Consider the following 27,352-nt stretch of genomic DNA (forward strand, 5'->3'; position numbering starts at 1 on the left):
ATTCCCGCGAATTTGCGGATTTTTTTTTTTTTTTGTGTTCGCCCGTGTTTCTGCCAGTTCGCGAGGGTTTTTACAATTTCGCAATTTGCGGACTTACCTGTTGGGTCGCAAGTTTTGCGAACTTGTTGTTTCTACGTGTCCAACCTGTTTGGGACACTCTTCTTCATCACTGCCACTCTCTGTCACCACTGCCACTCTCTGACTACTCATGCCACCCTCTGGCCCACCCATGCCACCCTCTGTTTCATCACCACACCCTCTGGTTGTCCAGTGTACATTATTTTCGGCAAAGCAAAGCACACCTTCCCTGCCTCAAGTGACCTGAATTAATTTGGGGCTGATTAATGTGTCACAGAATATTTTTTTAGCTGGCACCTGCTTCCTTAGTGCGCCCTGATTAGTGATCTTTTGCACTTGCTAAGTGCTTTCATTGTTGCAAAATTAGTTACAACACCTGCCCTGCCCCAACTGACAATAATGAATTAGGGGCTGATTAATGGATTTTAACTTCCAGCCTGGCTCCTGCTTGTCTCCCTTAGCTGTAATTCATGACCTTTGTGGCATATGTGTAACTATTCTGAGGTTCAGAGCAGGGTCACATAATAGTTTCAACTGGCAACTGAACTCTGGAGGGGCCCCTCAGGAAGCACTACAGGAAATGGCTACTAATGATGTGCCTGAACTTTTGAACCTGGTAAGTAGTTACTTTCAGTTTTGCTTAGAACGTATTTCTGCAATTTCGCACTTATTCGCGGGGCGCGAACTCACGCGAACAGTGCGAGCAGTGCGAGCAAAATCCGCTGCTCGCGGATTTGCGGATTTTGCAGGAAATTCGCAAATCTCGCGGATTGCGGATTTCCCGAAAATCCGCAAAATCCGCGAGCGGAACGGATTTTCCGCCCATGCCTAGTCTGAATATAGTTCGCGCAAAAAAGTTATAAGGGGCTTCTCTATTCCCATATCAGCTAAGATAGTCCACAGCTTATTATGGCTAACGCAGTCAAATGCTGCTGAGAGATCAACGTATGCCATATATAGAGCTCCCCCTTTAGCGTTTACATATTTGCCTATTAATAGAGATAGGTTAAGGAATTGCTCTGTTATTCCCAGGCCCTCACGAAAACCCAAATTGCAGGTCAGATAGGGCGTTATTGTCTGATGCCCACTGTTAGAGGCGCTCTAAAATAACGCGACCAGCCACTTTCCCCAGTGAATCCAACAGGGACATAGGTCGGTAGCAAGATGGTGATTGGCGGTCCCCTTATTTAAAAATGGGCATGTTAATTGATTGGGACCACGAGTCGATAAGTCCCAGGGCACAGGATGCTTGAAGGACCCTAGTTAAAATTGGCGACCATAGATCCATGTTGAATTTAAAGAGATCAATTGGAACCCCGTCGGGGCCTGGGGCTTTACCATTTTTACTCGCCATCAGGGCGAGCTCCACCTCCTCGTGTGATATATAGATAGTCAACGGAAAGGGTGTTTCAATTGACCCGGCTGGAATCGATTGGGTTGCAGTTGAGTGGAGGCTGAATATCCGCTCAAAATAGTCAACCCAAAGCTGTTCGTCAATCGCAACGTCTATGCTAGGATTAGCCGTTGTATCTGATAGGAATGGGGACTTCACAACCTTCCAGAAGGCGGCGCTGTCCCTCAGGGTACATGCTCTATTTATTTATTTTTGGTATTTATAGAGCGCAAACAAATGCCGGTGGGCGTCTTGGCGCTATAGAATCAGTTAATGCCTCCTAAGAAGGAAGAAGGAGAGAGACCGGTCCAGTTACTAGGTGTATTGACAGGTTACTGGTTAAACAACCAGGTCTTCAGCCTTTTCCGGAACTGAAGAAGAGAGTTACTTGACCTAATCTGTACCGGAAGTGAATTCCACAGTCTGGCTGCTGTGACCACGAAACGCCTATCTCCCCAGGATTCCGTCCTCGTCCGCGGTACCACTAGTTGATACTGTGTCATGGATCTCAATTGTCTGGTAGGGCAGTAGGATATGAGCTGCTCCCTAAGAAACTGCGGGCCTTGTTTGTGAAGCGCTTTCAATGTCAGGCATAAGGTTTTGAATTTGATCCGATTTTTAATCGTCAGCCAATGATAATTCCGAATAATTTGCAGAATCGATTTAATTTTTGGGTTCCTAGAGAGCAGTCTTGCTGCGGCATTCTGAATCGTTTGCAATTTATTAACCACCCGAGCCTGTGCATTGGAAAATAGGCCATTGCAATAATCCAGAGAGGAAAGCACCAGTGTGCTAACCACAGTTTTTCCGGCACTTTCTGGAAGGAACAGGATAATTTTCTTTATGAGCCTGAGCTTGTGAAAAGCAGTGGAAGCTGTTTGATTGGCATGGGAGACAAAATTAAGACTCTCATCAAAGATGACTCCCAGATTCCTCACCCTTGGGGCAGGAATAGGCAAAGCTCCCAATGCTGGAGGCCACCACGAGGACGACCAACCCGGGGACATTTTCCCAAAGATGACAATCTCCGTCTTCTCAGTGTTAAGTTTAAGGCAGTTACCGGCCATCCAGTCTCTGATCGCCAACATACCTTCTTGGAAGCGCTCAGCTACCTCTTCTCCATCATTGTTGACGGCGAGCACCAGCTGGGTATCATCAGCATAGGAAGTGAGGCTCATCACATAAGTTTTAATAACTCTAGCTAGGTCCGACACATAGATGTTAAAAAGTGTCGGACTTAGGGATGAGCCTTGAGGAACCCCACAGGGCAGAACTAGTTCTGCCGACTGAAAAGGTCCGAACGTTACTGCCTGCGTTCTGCCTTCTAAAAAGGAAGCAAGCTAGTCCTTTGCTCTTGACTGGATGCCCATGTTTACGACACGGTCGATCAGAGTGGAATGATCGACTGTGTCGAACGCTGCAGATAAGTCCAGCAATATAAGCACTACTGTCCCTCCCTGGTCTCTGATGACTCTAATATCATCAGTGCCTTTGATTAGGGCAGTTTCCGTGCCGTGAAATTTGCGGAACCCAAACTGTGTGTCATCTAGCAAGTTGTGTTTCTCAATGTATTCGGACAACTGACCGTTCATAGCCTTCTCGACCACTTTAGCTAAGAACGGCAGGCTCGCAATTGGTCTGTAGTTCTTGAGCACGTCTTTGTCTAAGCCAGGTTTTTTGAGAAGTGGTTTTAACAGGGTGTTCTTCAACATGTCCGGATAGGTCCCTGATTTAAACATAGCATTGCATACTTGTGTAATAACATCCGTTATGGAATCTATCACGGGAAAAAGGACTTTGGAAGGGCAAGGGTCTAAAGCTGACCCTGTTTTTATGCGTTTCATAATATCCATTATTTGCTCCTCCTCAATTTCTTTAAATTGAGTTAGTGAACAGTCAAGGAGTTTGGTACCCAGTAAAGGAATTGCCGCCTTGTCCTTAGCTGAGAACTCGGAATAGATGTCATTTACTTTTGCAAAAAAGAAATTGGCCAGGGCGTCGCAAAGGGCCTGAGAGGGAGAGGGAATCAAATCTGGGGGTTTCCCTGCCAGTAATTTCACTACGTCATACAGTTGTTTATTAGAACTTTTTGCATTTTCAATTTGTTCGTCAAAGAACTTTCTTTTTGCTTCTGTGATCATCTTTTTGTATCTGACCAAAGTCTCCTTATATAGAGATTTCCTGTCCGGTTCATAGGCCTTACGCCAATGTCTTTCATGGTTCCTACAGATTTGCTTTTGTTTTCTAAGATCTTCTGTGAACCAGGGTGCGGAGGGTGCCATCCTATTTCTCGAAATAGTTTTGGATGGTACTAGTGTATCCATTGCATTGCCTATCCAAGCTGTATATTGTTTCACAGCTTTGTTTGGGTCGGTGGAAGTAATAGGGCAGGTAGTGGCCAACAACGCTCTAAGTGCCGTGTTATCTATATCTTTCCAGACTTTAAAAGGCTCATGACTGGTGGGACCATGCTTGGTGGTGGAAGCATCATTAATAGAGATGGCACAAATGATGGCATGGTGATCAGACCAAGGGAGGGGGAGGATATCTTGTATAGTTATCCCTTTTAGATTCGAAAAAATGCCTTCCAAGGTGTGGCCAGCCTCGTGCGTAGGTCCATTTACCAGTTGGGACAGCCCTAAGATTTCCATGTCAGCCATTAAGGCTCGTGTTTCACTATTGTCCTCTATTTCTAGATGGAAGTTGAGATCACCCAAGACCGTATATGAGTCAGGAAATTTGGAGTGGGACGCAGAGTACGACAGGGTTGTGTTCTGGCCCCCTTTCTATTTCTCCTCTACATAAATGGACTTGAGCATCGTCTCCTGCAGGAGTGCAGGGATATGCCTAGGGTTGGTAAGAGGCCGATCCCTGCACCCATGTACGTGGACGATGCAGTCTTAATGGCTCGTACTCCCTTGGCCCTACAAAAATTATTAATAGCCTTTGAGAAGTTCATGCTGAGTTTAGATCTGAAAATCAATTGTAGTAAATCCTACTCCATGAACTGTGGCACAAGATCTGGGAAACCGATGAAAAGAATGTACATAAATAACATTCCCTTGGAAAATACTACCACTTTCCCTTACCTGGGTATTTTGTTCCACGAATCTGGGGGTTGGACAAGTGCTGTAAAGGCCTGAACTCTTTTGTACCAAAAAACAATATTGGCCATAAAGACTTTTATAAAAAAGCTGGGTAACAAACCAATAAGAGAAATCCTGACTATATATAATGCCACATGCACATCGGTAGCCTTGTACGGTGCGGGACTTTGGGGGTATTCTAATATAGAATGATTACAAATAGTTGAAAATAAATTCTTGAGGGATGTCCTAGCAGTACCACAGAGTGTTTCGACTTACATTTGTCACACTGAACTGGGTCAACCCCATATTTCAGACCTAATTAAAATACAACCCATCCTTTTGTGGCACAGGGTATGGACAACTAATGAATGTGTAGTCAATCGGGCTATGTTACAGGATATATTAAAAATGGAAAATGTGGGTAGTGTTGATTGGCTAGATTATATTAAACGTTTTATGATTGAAATTGGATGCCGACAATACTATGAGGACCCACCTTCAATGGGAAACATACCTAGAAAACTGTTGAAAAAACTGAGTTTGGAATAACTTGAAGACAAGAGAAGGCGAGTGGAAATGAGCAAAAAGACAGTTACCTCGCACAATTTAATACTAACTGGTGTAAAAGTACAGCCCTACTTAACCCTGCTGATGTCTAATTATGATCGATTCCTCTTGACCCGTTTTAGATTAAATATTGTTTTTAGACTCTTGTCCTTCCCAGAAATGAATTTATGGTCGCAAAATTTACCTACCTGCCCGTGTGATGATTCTTCACCCCAATCTGATATCCATATTTTATTTTTTTGTAAATTTTATATTATGCCTCGCAGGAAATTTATAATCCCATTTCTTAAAGACATGAATTTAAATAGATGTCGCCCAGCTTTCACAGAATGTCAGAGAATGGACACAGTTTTAACCGTTGTTGCACTTTTAAGCTTTTTTAAACATGTATTTAAATTACGGAAATCCATTGGTGTTAATGTAATATAATGAATTTGTTTATTTTTAAATTGACCTGTGTAAATTGTAAATTTCATGTTGTTGCTTTTATGGTTATTGTTTTTAACCGAATAAAGTACTTTTTGACCATTGACCTTTGACTTAAGGTCGTCTTGATGTTAAAACTCTCACGTTTCTTGGTGATTTTTAGGGTGATACTGTTTGGGTAGTGGTCGCTGATAGTAATGTCATGAGTTTTACAATTAAGTAATTCTTTTCACGCTATCACAGTGATGAAAATAAAGACAATTGCACTTTGCCTGCCTCTACCGTTAAAAGTAGGTATAACAGGTATGGGAGGATTCACCAGTTCGTTAACAAGGTCAAGATCTAGGCCACACATGGTTTCGTTCAGGCAGTACCCGACTAAGGTGTGGGGAAAATGGGTTACTGGGTCGCCATTTTCATCCACAACGCCACAGACTATATTTGTGCTCTGCTTACAAAGGGTTTGGTTAAAGTCCCCGCCCCAAATTATGGCCAACTCCTTATGTACCTTATTAGATAGTTCATGGAGGCAGGAGTGTATTTCCTTTATAGCTTTTATTAAACCGTCCACAGGGAGGTTGTTATAAAAATTCACAGTTACAAGGGCGTTAGTGTTATTTTGTTGGAGAATAAGTATTTGGAAATTTGAATCCAATTTAATAGGGACTATACTTGTGAAATGGAGAATATTGGATACGAAAATAGTCAGTCCACCTTTTGCTCTACCGGAGGGAGAAGGTAGTGCTGGAGAGAAATACGTTTTGTAGCCCTCAATGTGTACTTCGGATGGCGCCCATGTTTCCTGTAAACTTAGAATGCTAAAGTTGTGAACGAAATACAACCAGATGCCATTCGCAACCTTTGTACACAGACCAGCAACGTTCCAGAAAGGTATTTTCAGGGATGGATCATCCTTGTTTATTACAAGTTCGGGGTCCATTCCGGTGGTTTCCTCGTACTGGCTAACCTGGGTGATATTGGGGGAGCTTCTTCATTCGCAGCACCATCCTGGTCCGAATTATCTGAGTGTACACAAGGGGTAGATATGTTGGTCATGGTGTTAAAAGACAGACCCTCCGACTGAAGTCAATCCACCCTCTCCAATTCGGAGAGCTTATCGAAATAGTTAAAAGTCGGGATGTTGTATCTGATTCTAATCCCTTCCATCAGTTCCCCGTTTGCTAATCCCCTGTGACACCTAGTTGTTGGTGAAGGAGAAAATTGGGGATAGAAAAAACTCAGGTCCCTGGTCTGGATTTCGCTCTCACCGAACTGAGCAGGCCAATTGCATATATGTTGGACCACCCACCTGTTCCTAAAATTGATGACAATGCAGTCCCCCGGGAGATCCTTTCTTCTGTGGGCCAGCCAGCTTAACCTTCTCGCAAATAGTATTTCTCCAGATGTATCAAACGGGAGTGGCCTGTTCCTGTTTAGCCAGTGTGCAGCTTTATTTCTTAGCTCAGGATAGGTTTCTGATTTTCTTGGGGCAACTCCGGGACACCAACTAGCACTACAGTATATGGTGATGTTTGTGGGGAAAGATCGATGTGTGGAAATGACCTCTTTGATTTAACATTCAGGGTAGAATCCTTGGCTGCGCATTGGTTATTGTTCACCTGTCCAGCAGATTCTGTGGCCTTGCGCAAGACACCCTCCCCTATTTCCAAGTCCTTTACTACAGCCGCCCTCGGAGCCCTCTGAGGAAGCCTACCCAAGTTTTCAGTGTTCTTCATTGTTTGAGCATCTATGGGCCTACGGTCAGGTGATAGCTGGCTAGTCATATTGGTACCAGTTTTTTGGGGTCCAGGGCGCGGTTGTGGATCGGTAACCTTTGTGTATGCTCTATCCGTTGGTTGCCCTGGGGTAGTGGGGCTGTTATTTATTACTTTCTCCAGGTTATCTATTTTTTCGCCTATGCGCTTTAGCCTTTCCAGGAGTGGTGCTATTAAGGATTTCATGAGAATTTCAATTTTATCAAAAAGTCCCTCGTTGTGTGAGGGGAAAGGTGGGGGAATAACTGATTTATCTGAATTTAAAACATAAGGACCTCTCTCGTTGATTGAGGTGGATACAGTGTCAGATACATTGTTATTAACATTTTTCCCTTTGACTGCATTATGTTTAGGAGCAACTTTCTTTTGTTTATTGCCACCTACGTTCTCCTTAACATTTTTTACAGTTAGGCCTTCCGTATTAGTGTGTTTTGACTTACGCCTAGCCTTCTGTCCGCTGGTTGTTACCCGCGGGGTGTCACTATTTACACTCAGCGGCGAGGCGGAGACCGAGATTGGAGTTAGTGGCGTGTCACAGGACCCATTGCCTATGGGATCCTCTACTAGAGGAGGAGAATCGGGAATAGCCTCATTTAGGAAAGTAGTGGGGGTCAGGGATAATCTTGTTGATAAGGGCAGGAACTCGGGGGATACATTCCTCATTTTAGGGTTGATCTCCTTAGTTGTTGAAATATGATGGACCCCTGGAAGAGCAACAAAAGATGGTGCCAATATCGAGTCCTGGGAGTTAATAGTGAACATCAATGTATTGGTAAATGGCAAAGGGGGAAGAGAGCCAGCAGGAAGCGAGAGGCGGCGTTCTGTATTTTCTATGGCGTTAGCCACCACCCCGATGGTTTTCTGCAGCATATTATCAATTGCTGTCAGACTAGGTAGCGGGGGATTTAGAACTGCTTTTTGTTTTGGGGCAGGAACAGATAGCACAGGATTATTCTTCCCCATAATTTACCACTATGTATACAGGGGTAAGTGTTGTGGGCACACGTGCTGTGCTGACAACAAACGCCAACAAGTACAAATTTATAAATTACACAGTAAGAGGTAATAGAAGGTGCGAGGAGGTAATACTCAATTATCCTGTATTCGACGATTGCTAAGTATATTAATCAACTTTTTTTTTTTACACTGATTACTAGTTCAAAGAGAGCCTGTTAAGCATAACAGACTATGGAGGCACCAGTTCACAAGACCAAGAGGGGTGGACCGAACCGGCCTCTCCCGGCCACTAACGGTCACAAACGGTCCAGCCCTTGTCCCGGGCTTCTCCCGGGCGCTCCCGCCTGCTCCTGCGACGCGGAGATACTGGAGATTGGAGTCCGCCTCCGCTGTTCAGGCGTCGCTCGACAAGCCCCCAGAGTCCAAAAGGCAGGTGGGAGCCCCACGTCAGTCGCCCAGAGTCAGAGGGACAGCACAAGGGTTCGAAAATACGACCAGCAAACCTCCACGCTGCGGCACCCGCAGAGCGGGTGCGGCGAGGTCAATTTTAGCAGCAGGGGGAGTGGGCGTTGCTCGTTCCCAGCCCAGGTGTGCTCAGTGAGGGAATCCTGGGACTTGGTGTCCGCCTCCGCTGTTCAGGCATCGCTCGACAAGCCCCCAGAGTCCAAAATGCAGGTGGGAGCCCCACGTCAGTCTCCCAGAGCCCAGAGTCAGAGGGACAGCACAAGGATTCGAAAATACGACCCGTAAACCTCCACGGTGCGGCACCCGCGGAGTGGGTGTGGCAAGGTAAATTTTAGCAGCAGGGGGAGTGGGCATTGCTCGTTCCCAGCCCACGTGTGCTCAGTGAGGGAATCCTGGGACTTGGAGTCCGCCTCCGCTGTTCAGGTGTCGCTCGACAAGACCCCAGAGTCCAAAATGCAGGTGGGAGCCCCATGTCAGTCTCCCAGAGCCCAGAGTCAGAGGGACAGTCAAGGATTTGAAAATACGACCAGCAAACCTCCACGCTGCGGCACCCGTGCAGCGGGTGCGGGGAGGTGTATTTTAGCAGCAGGGGGAGTGGGCGTTGCTCGTTCCCAGCCCAGGTGTGCTCAGTGAGGGAATCCTGGGACTTGGAGGCCACCTCCGCTGTTCAGGCGTCGCTCAACAAGCCCCCAGAGTCCAAAATGCAGGTGGGAGCCCCAAGTCAGTCTCCCAGAGTCAGAGGGACAGCACAAGGATTCGAAAATACGACCAGCAAACCTCCACGCTGCGGCACCTATATATAAAAAGAAGACCCTCAGAGCCACTTAGGAGAATACTCCTGTGCCTGTGGAAGATTCAGAAAAAGGACTGCCCTACTACTTGAAGGACTGCATTAATGTCTTAAGAAGAAAGTTTGGACCTGTTTGCCTTGATGCCAGGCTACCCAAAGAGACTCCAAGGGATAGATAGCAGACCTCCAGTGTGAGCATAGGGACACGACAAGCTTCTAGAGGCTTCCCTGCAACTGACCAGCACTAAATGGACCTGTCTGAGAGCTGTTGCTTGCCTCTGCTGAAGTGAATCTTGGACGCTTGGCTGTCATCTGTGGGAGATCCTCCTGAAGAAGATGAAGAAAGTCCTGAAGTATGGGCTCTGTCTTCAGCGAGACTAGCCCACTCTTTATATCTGTCCCATGGTCCATCATGGTCGGCCTGAATTTGTGACTTTCCCTCGGTCCAGCATTACCAGATAACCGCAAGTTGTGTTTTCTGATTCTTAGTGCTATTTTCACTTAAAACTTTCAAATTCAATATCTCCTGTTCTACTGATTTTGGTCATTCTGGTGTCATTTTATGTATTAAAAGTACTCTATTTTTCGAAAAATTAGTTTGGGATTTTTCTTGTGTTGTATATTTTCATTTTATTGCTGTTTGTGTGCGCCACAAACACTTTACACATTGATTCTAAGTTAAACCTGGCTACATTTGTGCCAAGCTACCCGAGGGTTGAACACAGGTTAATTTAGTGATTGTTGTCGTTCACCCTGACAAGGATTGTGGTTGTTACCTGATTATGGCTTTCATCTCTCACAACTAACAATCCAATTTCTTACAGTATGTATTAAGGGAATATTTGCCTTCTCCCATGAACATCTCATGCCAGTAGACTGGCGGTCCCTAGACAGCTCTGTTAATTCTTCTAAATTTCTCTCTAGTGTATCCTGTTCCAGTCACACCTTCCAGTTCGTCATTGCAGAGTCTGGCATCATCAGGACCTTAGAGGATGCTTTCACAGCAGCCCACACAGGTTGAACGGATATATATATGGGTCATTACTTGTGTCACACTAAAGATGAATATCCTGAACTGATGTTCTTATCATCAACAGGATGTCTATATCTGCCAGTTTGCATGCACCATGGTGCCTTGAATGTGACATAGGTGCAAGTGCAATTAAATCACAATTAAATCATAGAGTGGTCTGACATGCTATCCTCAAGAGAATATCACAGTGATACATGCAACAGAAGTCTCTAATGTACAAAGAAGTAGTCAATATATGAACTTGTGCCATGCACCAGGAGAGAAAAGTTCAATAATTTTATGTGTGGTAAAGCAGTCTACAGGTATCTGGGGCCTGACTTATTTAGGAGAGGTTCAATCATCAGGTTTCAATGACCATAGGTAATCACACAAACTTGTTCTAATTCGGTTAGTAATCTAGACCAGAGTGAAAAGAAGAGCAGCACTACTAATGTTGCTTTAAGTGTCTGTAATTTGGAAAACGCGTGTCAGCCATCAGCAGCAGTCAAGGTTCACAGAGTCTTGTGAGGAAACAAATACCTAATAGGGATGGTGCCACTGCATTTTTTTTTTATAATTGATCAAGGAACGTTTTTATACAAAGGCACATCCATGTGCTGCTGCTGCTGCTCACAACTGATCCCACAAAATCGCTCTTCCGTTTCACTGATTCTGAAAATTAGAGGCGTACTTGTATACAGACTACGGGCCTGATTTAGATCTTGGCGGACGGGTTACTCTGTCACAATGGTGATGGATATCCTGCTGCCAAAATATAAATCCCATAGGATATAATGGGATTTTTATTCCGGCGGATGGGATATCTGTCACCATTGTGATGGAGTAACCCTTCCACCAACATCTCAATCAGGCCCTAAGTCTGAATTTTTACAGAGACGTCTAATTCCTTTTTCCATTTGAAGAAATGCATCAACCTATTCACATTCACAATGTGAAAGATCACTGGTATGGGTGGAGTCTGGTGTACTGCCATGGAATGCATGAGAGCTGCCTGTAGGGGCGAGCGGCGGATAGGGGGTGCAAGTGTGCTGTTCCAATAGCACCAACTGTGACAAAAAGAGATGCTGCACTTTGTTGCCCAATCAACAGGATATGTACACAAACAAAATGACAGACTTCTCAGTTTTTCTGGAGGCCCGTGCTGCTAACAAAGCAAAATGCACATTTCAACAGCATTGGGGACGTGGCTTTTACAGGACGACGTCAATAATTGCAAATGTGTAAGGGTACTTTTACAATACGCACATTAAATGTACCAATCAGTTGTATGCCAATTGTACGATGTTTTAGAGAGACAGTATAGAAACCTACTGATAGCAAAAATGGGGTCAGCAGCATGATTCAAACATCTGGGAGTGACCGTGCAAAAAGGGCCAAGTTCAATAGACCACAATGGAATCTGTAGCACTGTTGCAACAGTGAAATACAGCAGTTCATATTGTTGATAATGTCCAGTAACCTCTAAATGGGGAAACAGCATTTGTGAAATGGTGTGAACCACGTGCTGCTGTTACAATGCAGACATTACAACAAATACGTCTTTACTATGCGGTTGTTTACCACGCATATCGTTACAACGACTTGCCTTAGGGAAAGTGGTGTTGGACTTGAAAGTCCAAAGCTTTCTCTACTTTTGCGCACATTGGTGTTTGAATAGTAAATTATACCGCTCCAAAGTCCTGCTCTTTCCCTAAGATATGTAGTTGTAACAATATGCGTGGTGAAGACGCATTCGTTGTGAAGACTACCGAGTACATTATAAAGGCATGATAAAGGCATGCATTATTCCAACATACAACACCCTAAATGCCCCAAGACTGAGCAAAAATATCTCAGTTGACAACATTAATATTTAACAAATCTCAAAAAATCAAATCTGCAAACCAATTTTGCAATTCACATTGGCAAACTCATAAACCATCGACCATAGCTTCTTGGATGGATCCACTATGGAACATCTGAGTTCTATAATCCTGTAATATTTATTATACCTTTGTTTTTTAATTGCTATGTAATATAACTGTTTGGAGTACCTACTAACTGCTTATAATTGCATAAAGATAATGTCAGTATGAGATACAATCACCCCACACCTATTTCCAACCCTGCGTGCAGCTCGTTCAGAAATATATGTTAGATTGAGAACAAATGTGGATAAGATGAAGGAACCCTTATATGAGGGCACAAAGAACAACAGATATGATAATGCATGTGTGGTGCAATGGTAAAGAATAGAATCCACATATTTGGGTACAGCATGTAAAAAAATGATGCTTGAACATTGATGGCACATTAGACTAACATGATCAATGTATTGTATTTAAATTAAAGTTGGTTGGTATACTATGAAGAAAAAACAGTTGCATGAAAACGACCTTTTTGTTAGGCGATAAGAATGCACAATTTTGACTGGAGCACCAAACACATCTGCCCCATCACGGACAGGTCCATAAAACAGTACAAGACGTGTCCAAACATTTGAATTCAATTAGTGGGTAATTTAACCAGTATTGGTTCCTGCTTACCGATGCAATTCCTAGCACTGAGAGCATCTCCATAAAAGCCGTCGGCACACAGGTTGCAATGTTGACCTGCCACACCTGGTCGACATGTCTTGCAGGCTCCAGTAACATTGTCACAACACCCAGAGACAGAGAGGTCAAGATTCTCGTTGCAGGGACACTTCTGGCATGATCCACCTGGTACTGTAGGTTGTCCAAAATAGCCTTCCGCACACCTAAGGGAAAACGTCCAGTCAGTTAGGCAGCCAACCACAACATCTCTTTCATATATCTAATTACCTAGAGAAATAGCCACTGCCTCCACACTTCCAGTTTGCTGTTGGCAACCCAGTTTCAGAAAACTGTTGCTCAATAGGATCAAACAAATGATTTAAATGTGTAACCTCTGATACTTGTTATTTGCTATTTTGTCACTCCATTGCTGAGAAGATTAGACAATCTTCCAGAAGCACTAGAAATCACATTTTCTTAGTTGCAGAGATGGTACATGGTAGGAGAACAATTATGTCACTGCAAAGAAAACTACAAAGACCAACATTTCGTAGAAGATGAACTGCCACAGGCACTGAACTGATTTGTTTGCCTTGAACTCCTTTCTATATAAAATGCCTGAGCATAGCAGCTTGTTGTTGGTGCCCAGTAACAATGATGATATTCATTTCCAAAAAAGCTTTGTCACTCGAAACCGTTCTCGACTAACAAGTGTTGATGCTGAACTCCATTCTTTCTAGCAGATTAGGCAGGCTAGCAAGATGGAGAATAATTCTAATTATAACATAGAGTCTTTCATCAGTTGCGCTTGCGAGCGAATACAAGCAAGTTGTAATAATGGCGCACGCGCTGTGTGGAGTTAGATGTAAGTGATGTTTTACTGCCAATTGTGTCCTGATAATATAAATCAAATCAAAATTGACTTTATTCGATTGCTTTGTAAGACAATCATAAAAGTACATATTAGCAATAAGAAAGACATTGAGGATTTATACAAAGTTTAATAATGTATACACAGTTAAAAATCATCATACAAAAAAGAGCATATTACAATCAATGATTACAGTACAATTGTTTTCCTGTGACTAAGTACTTTCTTTAAAAACATACATATCCTCCAGGCCCTGTGGTTATCATCCAGTAAGTGCAGTGTGAGAAAGGCTGGACGGCATTGTCTCAGGCCCAACTCCCTCATAATCGGGAAGAGCCAGACTTTCCTTAAGCTGCTATAAAATTTGCAGAATAAAAAGACATGTATGGTCGATTGATCTGAACAGTTATCACATGGGCATGGGCCTAAGGTTCGTGACCAATCATTCATATAGGGAAAACTCACGAGCCTGTGATAGATATTGCATCTAAAATGAGTTATTAGTAATCTGTCAAAGCCACCAGGTACAGACAATAAGTACGGCTGAATACTAAAAGAAGATAGAATCAATTGGTTGTACTGAACAGAAGGTTTTATGGTCTCAGAAACCAGTTTTATAAAGTCTAAAAAAAAGCAATCCCAGTTTTTTTAGTTCCTTTCTAGTGATCGATTGCATCGTACCCGGAGATTTGTAGTACTCTGGGTGGCCAAGATCAGACATAAAATTTTTATTATCTCAGCCACGGGATCAACAGAGTTCCTTTTAGTTTCATACTGTCAGTTAAAATATCCTGGTTTAGTTCAGTCACCGGTTTAGACCATATTCTGTGCCAAAGCAGGATAGACTCCATTTTTATCAGGTCTATAATAAATGGGAGACCCAGCTCTGCGTGGCATACATATGCCGATGTACTATTGGGGACGGCTAAAATATATCTCCCAAAAATATTTTCCACTGTCTGGAGTGACTGTGTATCCACAAAACCCCAAACCGCTGCTACATACATAGCTGCAGAAGCACACTTTGCTTTGTAAATCTGCAGTAACTCCCATGGTGGTCTCCTTCCCAATTTCTTTGCAAAGCTGGCAAGAGCCATTGTTGATCTTGCCAGAGTGAGTTTTTTTGCCAAGATTGCACGAGACCAACGATCAGAACGGTAAAACAATATTCCCAGGTATGCAAAATTAGTGGTATGTTCTATTTGCTGACCCTCCAGGAACATATCCCTGCATTTTTGGCTCCCTGGTCCACATCTCATAATGTATGTCTTAGAGGTATTGACCTTAAGATTCAATTGGCCCATAAACTGAGTGAAACTATTTAAAACCCTCTGTAAGCCTATTTGGGTGTGTGACAATAAAACTGCATCATCTGCATAGAGAAGTGCAGGTAAGGGACGTGCGGCTATTTGTGGGAAATCAAAATTATCCTTGATTAAGGCAGCGCAGAGACCATTAGTATAAAGATTAAAAAGAAAAGGGGCCAGGACGCACCCTTGACTGACCCCCTTTCTGAAGGGAAAGGGGTCTGTTCAATCTCCTCCAATCCCAAAACGTACCTGTGCCCTAGCACCACTATATAGGCGTCTGAGGTAGAGAATGATTTGTACATCTACCCCTAGATGTTCAAGTATGTCCCACAGTTCCTCATGCCTTTCAGAGTTGAAAGCAGCCGTTAAATCGAGAATGGCTAGGAAAAGTCTGCCTTTTTTTACTCGCATATATTTCCCCTTCAGGATAGATAAATTAAGGCTCTGCTCCACAGTACCTAATCCTGCACTAAAACCATATTGAATGTGGGACAGAATGTTGCTGTCCTCAGCCCAGTCATTCAAGCGTTCCAACAGTATGCGACCGGCCACTTTTGTCAGGGCATCTAGTAAAGAATGGGCCAGTAACACTTTGGGTCCTGACGATCCCCCTTTTTAAAAATTGGAATAATGGTTGATCCCACCCATGTTTCCAGGAAAGGGGCAACGCAGCTAGCTGTTAAGACCTGTGTGATAATCGGTCCCCACAGATCAATGTCAAATTTAAAGAGGTCTATGGGGTCACCATCAGGGCCCTGTGCCTTCCCCCCCCGAGCTTGCAGAAAGTGTGCAATTCACCTCCTCCAGTGTAAAATTAAGGTCAGCGTACATGGCCTCCGGGTTACTAATAGGTTCCCTGTGAACACCCACAGGGTTTCTTGGTGAGGCTTCATCTGTATTATACACCCTCGAATAGTGCTCAATCCATTCATTTTCAGCAATGGCAATCTCTACCGATGGGCCCTCCCCCGTACTCAGGAAGGGTGCTCTTACCACCCTCCAGAATGCCAAGCTGTCTCCCCTCAGGGATGCTTTGTAGAGCAATTCCCAGGTTTCATTTCTAACTGGAGCTTTGAGCTCTCTAAGGGCGGTTCTATATTCCCTTCTAGCCATCCTTACATTATCAACATTTTTAGGAATCTTGTGTAGTTCCCTTTTTAGTTTCGAGTAGGCCTTGGAGCACTTTTTAACAAACCAACCCCAGCATTTCTTTTTCTCCTTCAGTGAGACAGATAGTGAGTCTCTAACGGCCTCAGAAATTGACACAAAGGAGGAAAGAATACCAGCTGGGGAGGCAGACTCATACAGGCAGGTGTTAATGGCTGGTCTACACTTGCCGATCACTTTACTATAACCATTTGTCTTATGAAGCGAGATTTCTAAGAGGATTTGGTTTCATTGATCATGCCTGCTCAATTTGCTCATTGGTGATAGGATTCCGAGGCTCAGCGGGAAATGATCACTCAAGGAATCATCATCCACATAAAACATATTCACTCTGTAAGCATGACTATTTGATATTAGAATGTAATCTATGGTAGAATGAAATCCCCTCCCATTGAAGGTGGTGGGCATGGGTATAGGTTTGTTAATTAAATAATTTGCAAAGCCCACATTCATACTAAAAATCAGGCTAGTATACAGATCACCCAGCGGGGAGTGACAAAAATGCGTGGGCACATACCGTCCTCTAATGCAACACCGCAAGTTTTGCCTCCTGCACTTGAACATAGCACACAGTTAAAATCCCCAACCAAAATCATTATCAGGTCTCTGTGATTTTTTTCATGTATGGATTGCAAACTATTATATAGTTGCGTTAAAACATCTTTCACCAGCGGGGGCGGTATGTTATTGTAGAGGTTCACAAGCAGTATACAATGGGTATCATCAACGTGGAGTAAAATTACTTGATAGTAGTGTTCCTCAGCCTGGAATACTATCTTTTTCAGGTCCAGCCTGTTTGAGATATATGTTCCTAATTCCCCTTTCGCTCTGCCCATGAGCCCTGCAACGGCTGGGGTATGCAATGCCTTAAAACCGTTAATATGGATTGGCTCCTTAGCCCATTTTTCCTGCAGGCATATAATGGAATAGGTACTAATAAATTCCCCAAACAATGGGTTTGAATATTTAGATAACAGGCCAGCGATGTTCCATGATACTATTTCCCAGCATGATTTCTCTACCATGATCTGATGAATAGGGATGTTTAGTTGGCGCACAACTTCACTATCCCCATTATCTCCATTTAGTGTGGGCAGATCAGTTGTGTTAATCGTTTTATATTCGCTACTGGTCTTATTAGCTAAATTATTAGGGACCATATCCTGTGCCTCCGAGATAGAAGGAGAGGAATCTACCTCAATTATGTGATTTAAGCCGTTGTGCATATTAACTTGGCACCGATTTTTTCCCCTAGTGAGACTTATAGAGTGTTCAAGTCAATCTTGTTCATCTATCGTACCCAAAACACCATAGCGATTTAAAACTGAGTTGGAGTAGCTGCACCAATCTTTACTTGGGTATCGTTCCACCAAGGGGCTATTCTTCTGGAATCTTCCAGGGAAGCTGTATGGTTGGTAAAAGATCCCAAAGGCAGTATACTAATATTATGTGTGGAAATAAACTGTGTCCCTGCTATGTTAAGGATAGACTGTACTAAACTGGGGGATCTAAAGGTTAGCACCACACAGTCTTCCTCCATCTTCTTCGGTGATTTACCAACCCAGGATATGCGCTGCACCATTTTAAATTCTGTAAAAAGAATATCAGTCATCCCAGTCCTGTTAGATAGAAGATGTAATGATCTGTTCTTAGGGTGGACCAGTGTTCCACACCATTTTGAGGAAGGGCTGGCACGTTGGCTAATACAATCGTATATGGGGTGGCTTCTGGGGGAAGGTTCAAAAACACATTTAGGTTAGTTTGAATACCATAATTATAGCCAGAAGTGTTTTTAGTTACAAATGGTCCCGTTCCCTGTCTCGAGGTAGAACCTCCACTAATTGTTAGGGGAGCCATTGTGGAGGGTATAGGTCCCTGCTCACTACCATGGATTAATCCACCACAAGGCAGCTGTTTAACAACAAGGGTACAGGGGGCTGAGGTCTTTGTGTGGTGAGTTGACTCTGCGCCTGGGCTCTAGTTAGGTCACTATTTAGTACGGCAGTTGAGCTTAGCTGCTGATTACTAGATCGCCCAGACCCATGATTGCTTACAAGGAGATTAGCTCCTGGAGGTCCCATGATAGTCCCAGTCTCCCTTCCTTTGGCTATCATATTGATATCGGAACTGATATCTGTAACGCTCCCCTCCAATTTCATGAGCCTATCTTCAATTAGGGCCAATTTCTGAGCCAGAGGGTCCAACAGAACTGACATCTTTGTCTCCATTCTCTTCCAGAAATCCTCATAGGGAGTCAGCGATGTTATGCTGTGTGTTACCCTTAATTGCTGTTGACTGATGGGGCCAGTATTTTTACCCTTACGCCTAGTTATTCTCGGGCTAACTACCTTTTGAGATGTTGTCTGTGCGCCCCTACCCTTCCTCTTCTTAATGGGAGGTTCCTGGCTAGAGTTATGCCCGATGTCAGTTTCCTGCCCTAAGGCTATTGTTGTAGAGTTGTTACCTACGCTATATGGCTCTGACAAAGCGGTATGTTCTATAGCAATGTCTGTGACAGTGTCTAAGTCTAAGGTTTCTTGGGGAACCATAACGTTATCAGGCTGAATAGGATTAACAGTGGGAGCAATCTTTGTTAACTTGTTTAGTGACGGCTGGGGTTCTAACGAAAGCCTGCGTTCCGTCAGCTAGATCTCGTGTATCAGAACTGACTCAGCTCTTAAAAGGAACATGTCTAATGTCCCCACCACCTCCTGCCCTGTAGTGTTTTTCCATTTACTCATGATCAGGTCAAAATGCAGTCAAAAAAGGAGGGCAAATAGAATAGGGGCTACAAGTCAAGTCAAGATACGAGCCGCATATAGGATCAAATACCTCCGTTTTCAAGTCCCAGTCCCAGTTCTTAGGGGTCTGGACACAGCCCAGCCTCTACCAGTCTCGGACGGCTTCACTCGGGCACGTCCTGCTGCAGGAGTCTGTGGCCGCCCTTTCAAGCGCCTCCTGCTTGCGTAGGTGGCCGTGTGCCACAGATGGAATTCTGGAAGTTGTGGTCCGGTAAGATAGCAAAAGGGATTTCACAGCCACGAGTGTGAAATATTTTTTTTTTTTTAAAGGAGCGTTGCGGTCTCCATAGACCAATTCAGGGCAAGACTCAAAGGTTGTGGTGAGTAAATCAGCATTGACTCTCATATTGTTGTTGGGTCAGCACAGACCTCGTTCAGTTCTATATCCATTAAAATGTTATGCTATATGCAACTGGGTGAAGCTTTGGTACACCCTCACAACTTAAGAAATCTTCCGAAGCCTTATCTGTATCCACCAACTGCTGGCCTCTAGTGCAAACGTGGCTCAGTACCCTCTCATGTGTTTTCGTGGGCTTCTGTGCCCCCTCCAAGTGTGGGAAGAGTAAGCGGTGCCGGGCGGTGGAGAAGTGAATGCAAGCGGTGAGCAGGTGAGTGAGTCAACAAAGACGGACCCACTCTAACCCAGCTCTTAGCTCCTGCGCCCGTTCCTGGCTGTGCTGCGGGTCCCGCCTGAACGCTCCTGTATTTCGGTCTCCCGGTCACCCGACCTTCTGCGACGGCGTTTACAGGGTTGGCGGCTCCCAACCCAGCCGTGGCTCCAGGTGCCGGAAGGTCAGAGGCAAAACTCCTCCTCCTCCCGTAGCTGCAGATCGTCATGCACTAAGTGAACAAACATTGGGAGTGGGCTCAACACTCGCCAGAGTGGTTGCGCTTGGGGTGTTCCTGGCTGTTAAATGTATTTTTACCCCGTGGCTGCGTGCCTCTTCTCATCACTCTGACTACTGCCTTTAGTTATTTCAGCTGATCTCGGGGCCAAGGTCACAATGAGAGGTCAATCGGAAGGACTGCAGATCTTCACTCCATGCCGCTCCCGCCTCATTTTCATATTTTATGATAACATAAAATATGCCCTATCCAAATTGGCCACACCTCAAATAAAGTAACACCACATTTATATGAGAAACACAATTAATTTGTTTTGCATTTGATGGACTAGAACATTCATGCATGGATTGTATGCAACTCTGCCAGCTCATTCTACAACATTATGGTCCCCATTAGGATGGCGGGTGGACTTTGCCCGTCCACCATCCTCGCAGAAAACGGGACCGCCCGCGAGCTGAGCGGCGGTCCCGCCATGCATATTATGATGCGCCCGCCACACTGGCGGGCGCATCATGCATTTATAAGATTGCGGCGGGCGGTGTTTACACTAGCACCCGCCGCAATGTTATAAATGCATGGCATGCATTTGCATACACAAAGCGGCAGGCACCACGCTGTGCCTGCCGCATTGTGTATGCAAATACAGGGGGGTACCACAGGTACCCCCCATGTGCACCCCCCACCTCGCCTTCACCATGGGGGCCTGCAACGGGCCCCCAAAGTGAAGACTGCATGCTTTTCCGATGCGGCATTGCCGCCATGGAAAAGCATCGGATAACGCCCATCCTAATATGGCTGGCCGTATCTGATAGACACCGCCACCATATGAACCCTTTTCCGCCCCGGCCGCAAGGAAAAGCGGCGGACGGTGTTTCTGTCCGGCGCGGTCCTCCCCGCCATAATAATATGGAACTGCTACAGCCCCGGGACCCACGCTGACCCCGCTAGGCTCATTACTGCCCTACCTGGGCTGCGACTCACTGCTCCCTCTGCTCCGGTTTTGCCATCGGTCTCATAGCGGCACAGCTGCTACACCGGACATCCGCGCCTGGAGGCGCTTGATAAGGAAGACTCTCTCCCGCATCGCGGGACGTGCGCGGGACTGCGCCGGGCTAAGCCCGGGCAAAGGGCGGGCCCTCTGTGGCCCTCGGAGGCCAGAGGAGGTCGGGTCAGGCCCATTCTCTTTGGCCTCGGTTGGGATTGATTGTGTCTATCTCTGAAGTGCACCATGGCTTTGAGCCCCATTAAAGGCACACCTATGCTAGTAAGGGGGCCAAATAGAAGAACTCTGGACAGCTATTTCCTAGGGTATCTCTAGATACTGATAGGGAGCGTGCACTAGCCGAGCGCCGGGCTGAGCATCGCCGCTCGGTTGAATCTATCAAAGGCAGTCGCTCTTCCCCAGATTCCCAGCGGGTCAGCTATATCAGTACATATGACTTCACTTACTTTAAATGAGGACCCCGATACATCGCATTCAGATAGCATCCCTAGGCTATTTCGTGAGACAACTCCTTCATCCGATATGTCCAATGTCCAGCCAACTAACACCTCACCCTTCCTTACCAATTCAATTGTAGTGGTAGAAGCACTTTCTGAGCCGCCCCCACTAGTAGTAGAGGTAATTCAAAAAAAGGCTAAAAAACCCAAAGTTCAGGGTTCACCGCCAAGGAAAAGGAGAAAGAGGAGGAGTGATCCACAGAGAACCAAGATTAGTCATGCTGATTTTGGTAAAACCTCTAAAACCCCCACACCAAAGGTAGTCAACACAGTAGGCTTAGTTATTCCACCACAACTCCCGGTAAACTAAACATCGTGTCCTGCTTTACTAGGAAGCATGGAACAGCTAATTAGATCTTTTACACTTCCGATTATAAAAAGACTAAAAAATATGTAGCAAAGGTTGGGGATCCTAGAGCAGGCAATCAGTATAAATACAGGGCTAATTAAGGACCTAGGGAAGCCGGCACTGCCATGTTCAACTTCTGCATTACCTCCATACCCTAACTCTCATAAGGAGGTTACTAAAATCACCAAACCAACCACCTGTGAACAACAGAGGGCTACCCCTCCTAAACTTGTACACAAATCGGTGCAGAAAGTTGTTAGAGAGGTCCAGCTGGGAAATAGAATAGCCCATCCAGGAATTGTACAAGATGGGAGGAGTGGTAATAGCCCAGTTAGGGCAGAGAAGCCTAAGGGACGCCCAGTGGAATTGCCTCCAGAAGCGGTACCGTTTGTGGTGGTCCTTACGGGAGTTCCAACACTGGTAGAGGGTAAAAGGGAGGGCTTCTTTCAGTTAAAACATAAAGTCATGCACTGGCTTAGCCAGCATAGACCACTCCCCCATAATATAAATGGTGAGATTCTGCACGTTCGGCGTCTCCCTTGGTTGGGAAACATAATTAAGGACATTGAGGGGGAGATTATTGTTGTTAATTTCAGAGATCATGGAGCTGTAAGACACATTTTAGGCTGGTTCCCAGGTAATGGTAGCAATTCTATCATTCCTAATGATTTGACGTATTTCTACCCAAGAGCCCTAGTGGTTCCCACAATGCATCCTGGGGCTCTAGCCTGTCACCAATTTAATCGTCCCATACCCCTTAAAAAAAGTTATATGCCCCATGTATCCAACTCTACGGCCCCTGATAGAGTATTTGGGGGGGATACTGTTCCATCTAGGCAATATAGAACTAGGTGGACAGACCCATCGGGTCCGCTCACGCCATTGGAGGTGACGAACAGATTCAACGCCCTTTCAGGCATTGATGACTGTGATTGACAGATTGGGTTCCCCGGTAGTCCTCTGCCCACTGCTGAAGAAACTGGGGCACTTGCAAATTATAGTACCATAGCCAAATTCCTGGCATCGGAACAGGCATCTCAGCCTCCATCCACTATTCCTCTTGCGGACCGATTTACATTAAGCGGTGAGATAGAGGAAATGGTGGATATGAATACTAATGCAATCAGTGAACCCTCGGGTCCTTGGGATTGTGTATCGATTGAGCAAGGTTCAGCCGACTCACAAATTAAAATTCTTTCCTGGAATGTGGCGGGATTGAAGAGTAAACTGCCCATTCCAGCTTGGGGTTCCTTCATGTCCTTACATGATATCTGCATGCTACAGGAAACCTGGGCGTTAAAAGAAAGTATAGTGCCTGGTTTTGCAACTTTTAACGTCTTAGCAACTATGGGCGGTCGTGGAAGGCCATCGGGTGGGTTGTCCATCTGGGTTGGCACTCATTTGGGGGTCCAGGCAACGCATATTAATACTAACTCTCTAGATGTTCAGTGCGTACTTCTAACCCCGCAAAATAGGCAAAAGATAGCTTTGATTAACGTATACTCAAGGCCAGTTAGGCGGGGCTTGGAGTCCGAGGCTATAGAAACTTTATTAAAATTTATTCAGACAATTGATTCTTCCACTGTGATTATCTTGTGTGGAGATTTCAATTGCCACTTTGAGCCTCTTGTGGACCCGAGTCTGGGTGATCCAGATGAAGTTGATTTGCTGTGGTCTATCCCGGATCCGCTGATTGCCCAGGTCAAGGTTTGGACCCCACTTGTTCTACAACTGCAGTCACTAGCGCTAGTCACTTCATTACGAGCTTGCAATGGGAGGGTGGAGCCTGATAGGCCTGGGAGAATTACCTTCAATCGACCAAACCAGACTTCTGTGATTGACTACATATTCATGGAAGCCAGGTACTGGGATAGGTTGCATGAGTTTAGGGTTGTTGACAGGTATGATAGCGACCACAATGCTTTAGTTCTTTCTCTCAAACCGGGGAGTTTTGGGTTAAATAATCCACCACCTCCCCAAAAAAGTGCTCCACATTTACTTACAATCACCTACTGTAGGCGAAGGGTTAAATGGCCAGACTTCCAGGATTCCCCGAGCAAACTTGCTAACTTGTATGAGACCGCAATCCCATTTATTGGTGAAATGGGGATCCTGATTGTATGGGAAGGGCCACTGATATACATAACCAATTGGTGGCCACTTTAAAGGATGCCCTTTGCCCTTTGGTAAAGATTAGCCAGCCCCGGGCCAATAAGCACTCGTGGTTTAACACCACATGCCGTAAGTCCAAAAAAGCCTTTCTATCTGTATTAAAAACCAATGACGTTGGAGCCATTAAGCTTCAACGTACTCTGTACAAGAAGGCAATTTGTGAGGCTAAGAGGGAACGGGAGGTTCTCCTGTGGGAGGAGTTGGGAGCTGCACTTACTTTTAGGGTCTCTAAATAATTCTGGTCTATTGTTGCAACCGGCCTTCACGGCCTCAACCCTGTGCCTGGCCCTAATATTGCTCCGAAAATTTGGGAAAGGCACTTTGGTGGTCTATACGGAATCCCTGAGACTGACACCTTAACTTGTGACATTTCTGAATTCCAACAAATCCTAAATGTTCCTGGGCCTGAAGAGTGTGGAAGGATGACTACAGTCCCCAGTCTCCACCCCCAGGTTGAATTTTTTACACTGAGAGAGGTTGAGGCAGCAATAGGTAAACTGCTTCCCAACAAGGCCCCAGGGTTAGATAAATTGCCAGGGGATCTGTTCCGAACACAGTCCAAAATTTGGGCACCTTACCTGGTCGTTTTATTTAACGGGGTTCTTCAGGGTGCCGATTTGCCCCCTACTTGGCTGGGGGCTGAGATTGTGCTAATCCTTAAAAAGGGTTGTCCGCTTACCCCCTCGAACTATAGACCAATTAGCTTAATTGATACATCACAAAAGCTAATGGGGAGGATTATTCTTGACAGGATTCTTGGGTGGATTGACGAGAATGAGATTCTAACTACATTCCAGGCAGGCTTTAGGTCCAGCACTTTCACCTTAGATCAGATATTTCGCTTGCAGGTCCTGTACTGGAAGGTAGCAAAGGTGGAGGGTGGCAGCCTCTACCTTGTGTTCGTGGACCTGCGGGCAGCTTTCGATCTAGTTCCTCGAGCGAAATTGTGGAAGGTTCTGGCAGACCTAGGACTTCCGTCTTATCTGCTGTCTATTCTGTCTAGGCTCCATACAAATAACTATGCCCAGGTTAGGTGTGGTAGGCATGGCGATCTTACGGACCAATTTCCTGTCCAAAAAGGGGTTCGCCAAGGGTGCATATTGGCTCCCACGTTATTCAGCCTTTATATTAATGGGCTTGTGGACCATCTGAACGGTGTGGTAGACAATGATGCCCCCAAACTGGCCACGGGGAGGGTGTCTGCTCTGATGTTTGCAGACGACACTCTTGTTTTCTAAAACATCGTCGGGCATCCAAAAAACACTTGATGGCTTTGTAGAGTTCTGCGGGCTCCGGGGATTGGAAATCAATCTGGAAAAAACAAAGTTTATGATATTCAATCCCCCGAAGCAGACACGCCCAAACCCGGTCCTACATGGTATTCCCCTTGAGAGGGTTGAGATATTTGTTTACTTGGGTGTAACCCTTACAGAGAACTTTGAGTGGAACACACAGATTGCCAAGTCGGTACTAAAACTATCACAGCTAGCTGGGGGTATTAGTAAAGTAGTTAAGGGGTCAACATTTAAGCTGGTGTCCCCGGCTCTAGAAATATACTGTCGCCAGGCTAAAACTGCAGTAATCTATGGGGCAGAGCTTTGGGGGCACAAACATATATCGACCCTTTCAAGGGTGGAACAAACCTTTATGAGGAATCTAGTTGGATTACCGGCTAGTACACCCTTGACCCCCCTTAGAATGGACCTTGGGATGGAGCCAATAGAGGAAATTGCGAGTGCAAGACCAACTATGTACTGGAAGAGGCTGTGGTCAGTCCCAGAATTGTCCGCCTACAGAGCAGAACTATCCGAGATCTAGATTTCTCTTAAATGCAAAAAGATACCGTGGTTGGAGTATATTAGGGCAGGCAGTATCCGGTTGGGTCTCCCGGACCTGTGGGAAAAACCTGAGACTTTTTGCCCTGGGATACCAAAACGAGAACTCCATGCTCTGATACGTAAGCAGAATCTTCAAACATTTCTGTGCTCTGCAACTGTGGGCAGGCTAACGTCTGAGTTCCTCTTAGTTAAATCGGAACCCAAATTCGAGGAATTCATGGATGTAATTGAACCCCCTCTTGCTAGAAAGTTGTATCTTCAGTTAAGGCATGGCACTTTACCCATTAGGTCTTTTACAACCAAATGGTCCAAAACTAATACTGAAGGTTGCCCTGCCTGTGACTACAAAACTGAAAATGTACCACATGTTTTGTTCTTTTGTCCTGCTTATTCTACAATTAGAAATTGTTGGCTGATTCCAATATGTAAGAACCTTAAATTACTGCATTTTATCCAGGCATGTAGAATATTAACTTATGACATCCATCCCCCCATTGTGTTTGCTGTATCTCGTTACCTATTCAGTATGTGGCGTAGGAGACAAACATTTTTAACCTAATAGGTTAGCAATTATTCAATTTTATCGCTCTTTTTCATTGATAACTCACAGTTTAATTCTCTTCTTAAATGTATAATGATTATTTATTGTTTTAAGAATTTGTGCTGGTTTGTATTTTATGTGCACTTTTATGGTCTTTGACCGAAAAAAAGTTATCAATTGAAATTGAATAATATGGCGGGGGGAAATGGGTGGCGGGCGGACAAGGATGTCAGGCGGATCACCACTGACTGCATGGCGGTGGCGATCCGCCCAAAATCCTAATGGGCCCCCAAGTATTTCGCGGTTGCTTTGCCTTCCTCTGTCCAGAGGACTCTGCTTAAAAAGTGGATCTAAACAATGTTTTTTTCTTCAGGATTATACTGCCATCTATGTAGCACTTTAAGCAATTAGACACAATATTATCATAAAAAGAGTATAGCTTTTGCATAGAATTCCAACTTATCTTTACTTTACTTCAGAAAGTTTTTTCGATTTTTTTCCAATTAAGATCATAAAAGTACATATAAACAAGAATACATATACAGCAACAGTTAACATTGAGTCCCACTTCCTGTTGGTAAAAAAGTGAGCAATCAAATTCATTAAGCATTCCGTGCATATACACTCATTTCCATTTAAAATGCAGGTTAAAATATCAGTTAATAAATGTCGGAGTGTATCAAAATAAAAGATAAGAAAGTTCAACTCCTAGTTATGGGCCCACTTGTTTCCTTTTTTTAATACATACCCATACAAAGACACTACTGAAAAGCAGACAAAAGGGTTGGACAGAGTTTTTTTAAAAGTATAATGCAACCCGACATAGTTTAAAATGATACCACTTTAAAATTGGGACAATTAATTTCTTTCT

At 44.7% G+C, this 27,352-nt stretch overlaps 1 protein-coding gene across 7 annotated transcripts in view; it reads right to left on the bottom strand.

Annotated features, from left to right (window-relative positions):
* LAMA2 (laminin subunit alpha 2) overlaps nucleotides 1–27,352 on the bottom strand; it is a 3,858,378-nt gene that overhangs the window by 1,783,621 nt on the left and 2,047,405 nt on the right. For all 7 annotated transcript variants that reach the window (XM_086927001.1, XM_086926997.1, XM_086927002.1 and 4 more), the window contains one exon: nucleotides 13,099–13,310. In XM_086927001.1, coding sequence (XP_086783127.1) covers nucleotides 13,099–13,310 — 212 coding nt within the window. The remainder of the gene's footprint in view (nucleotides 1–13,098; nucleotides 13,311–27,352) is intronic.

The sequence above is a fragment of the Lissotriton vulgaris genome, chromosome 6 (assembly GCF_964263255.1).
Source record: "Lissotriton vulgaris chromosome 6, aLisVul1.2, whole genome shotgun sequence".
NCBI classification, from domain to species: Eukaryota; Metazoa; Chordata; class Amphibia; order Caudata; family Salamandridae; genus Lissotriton; species Lissotriton vulgaris.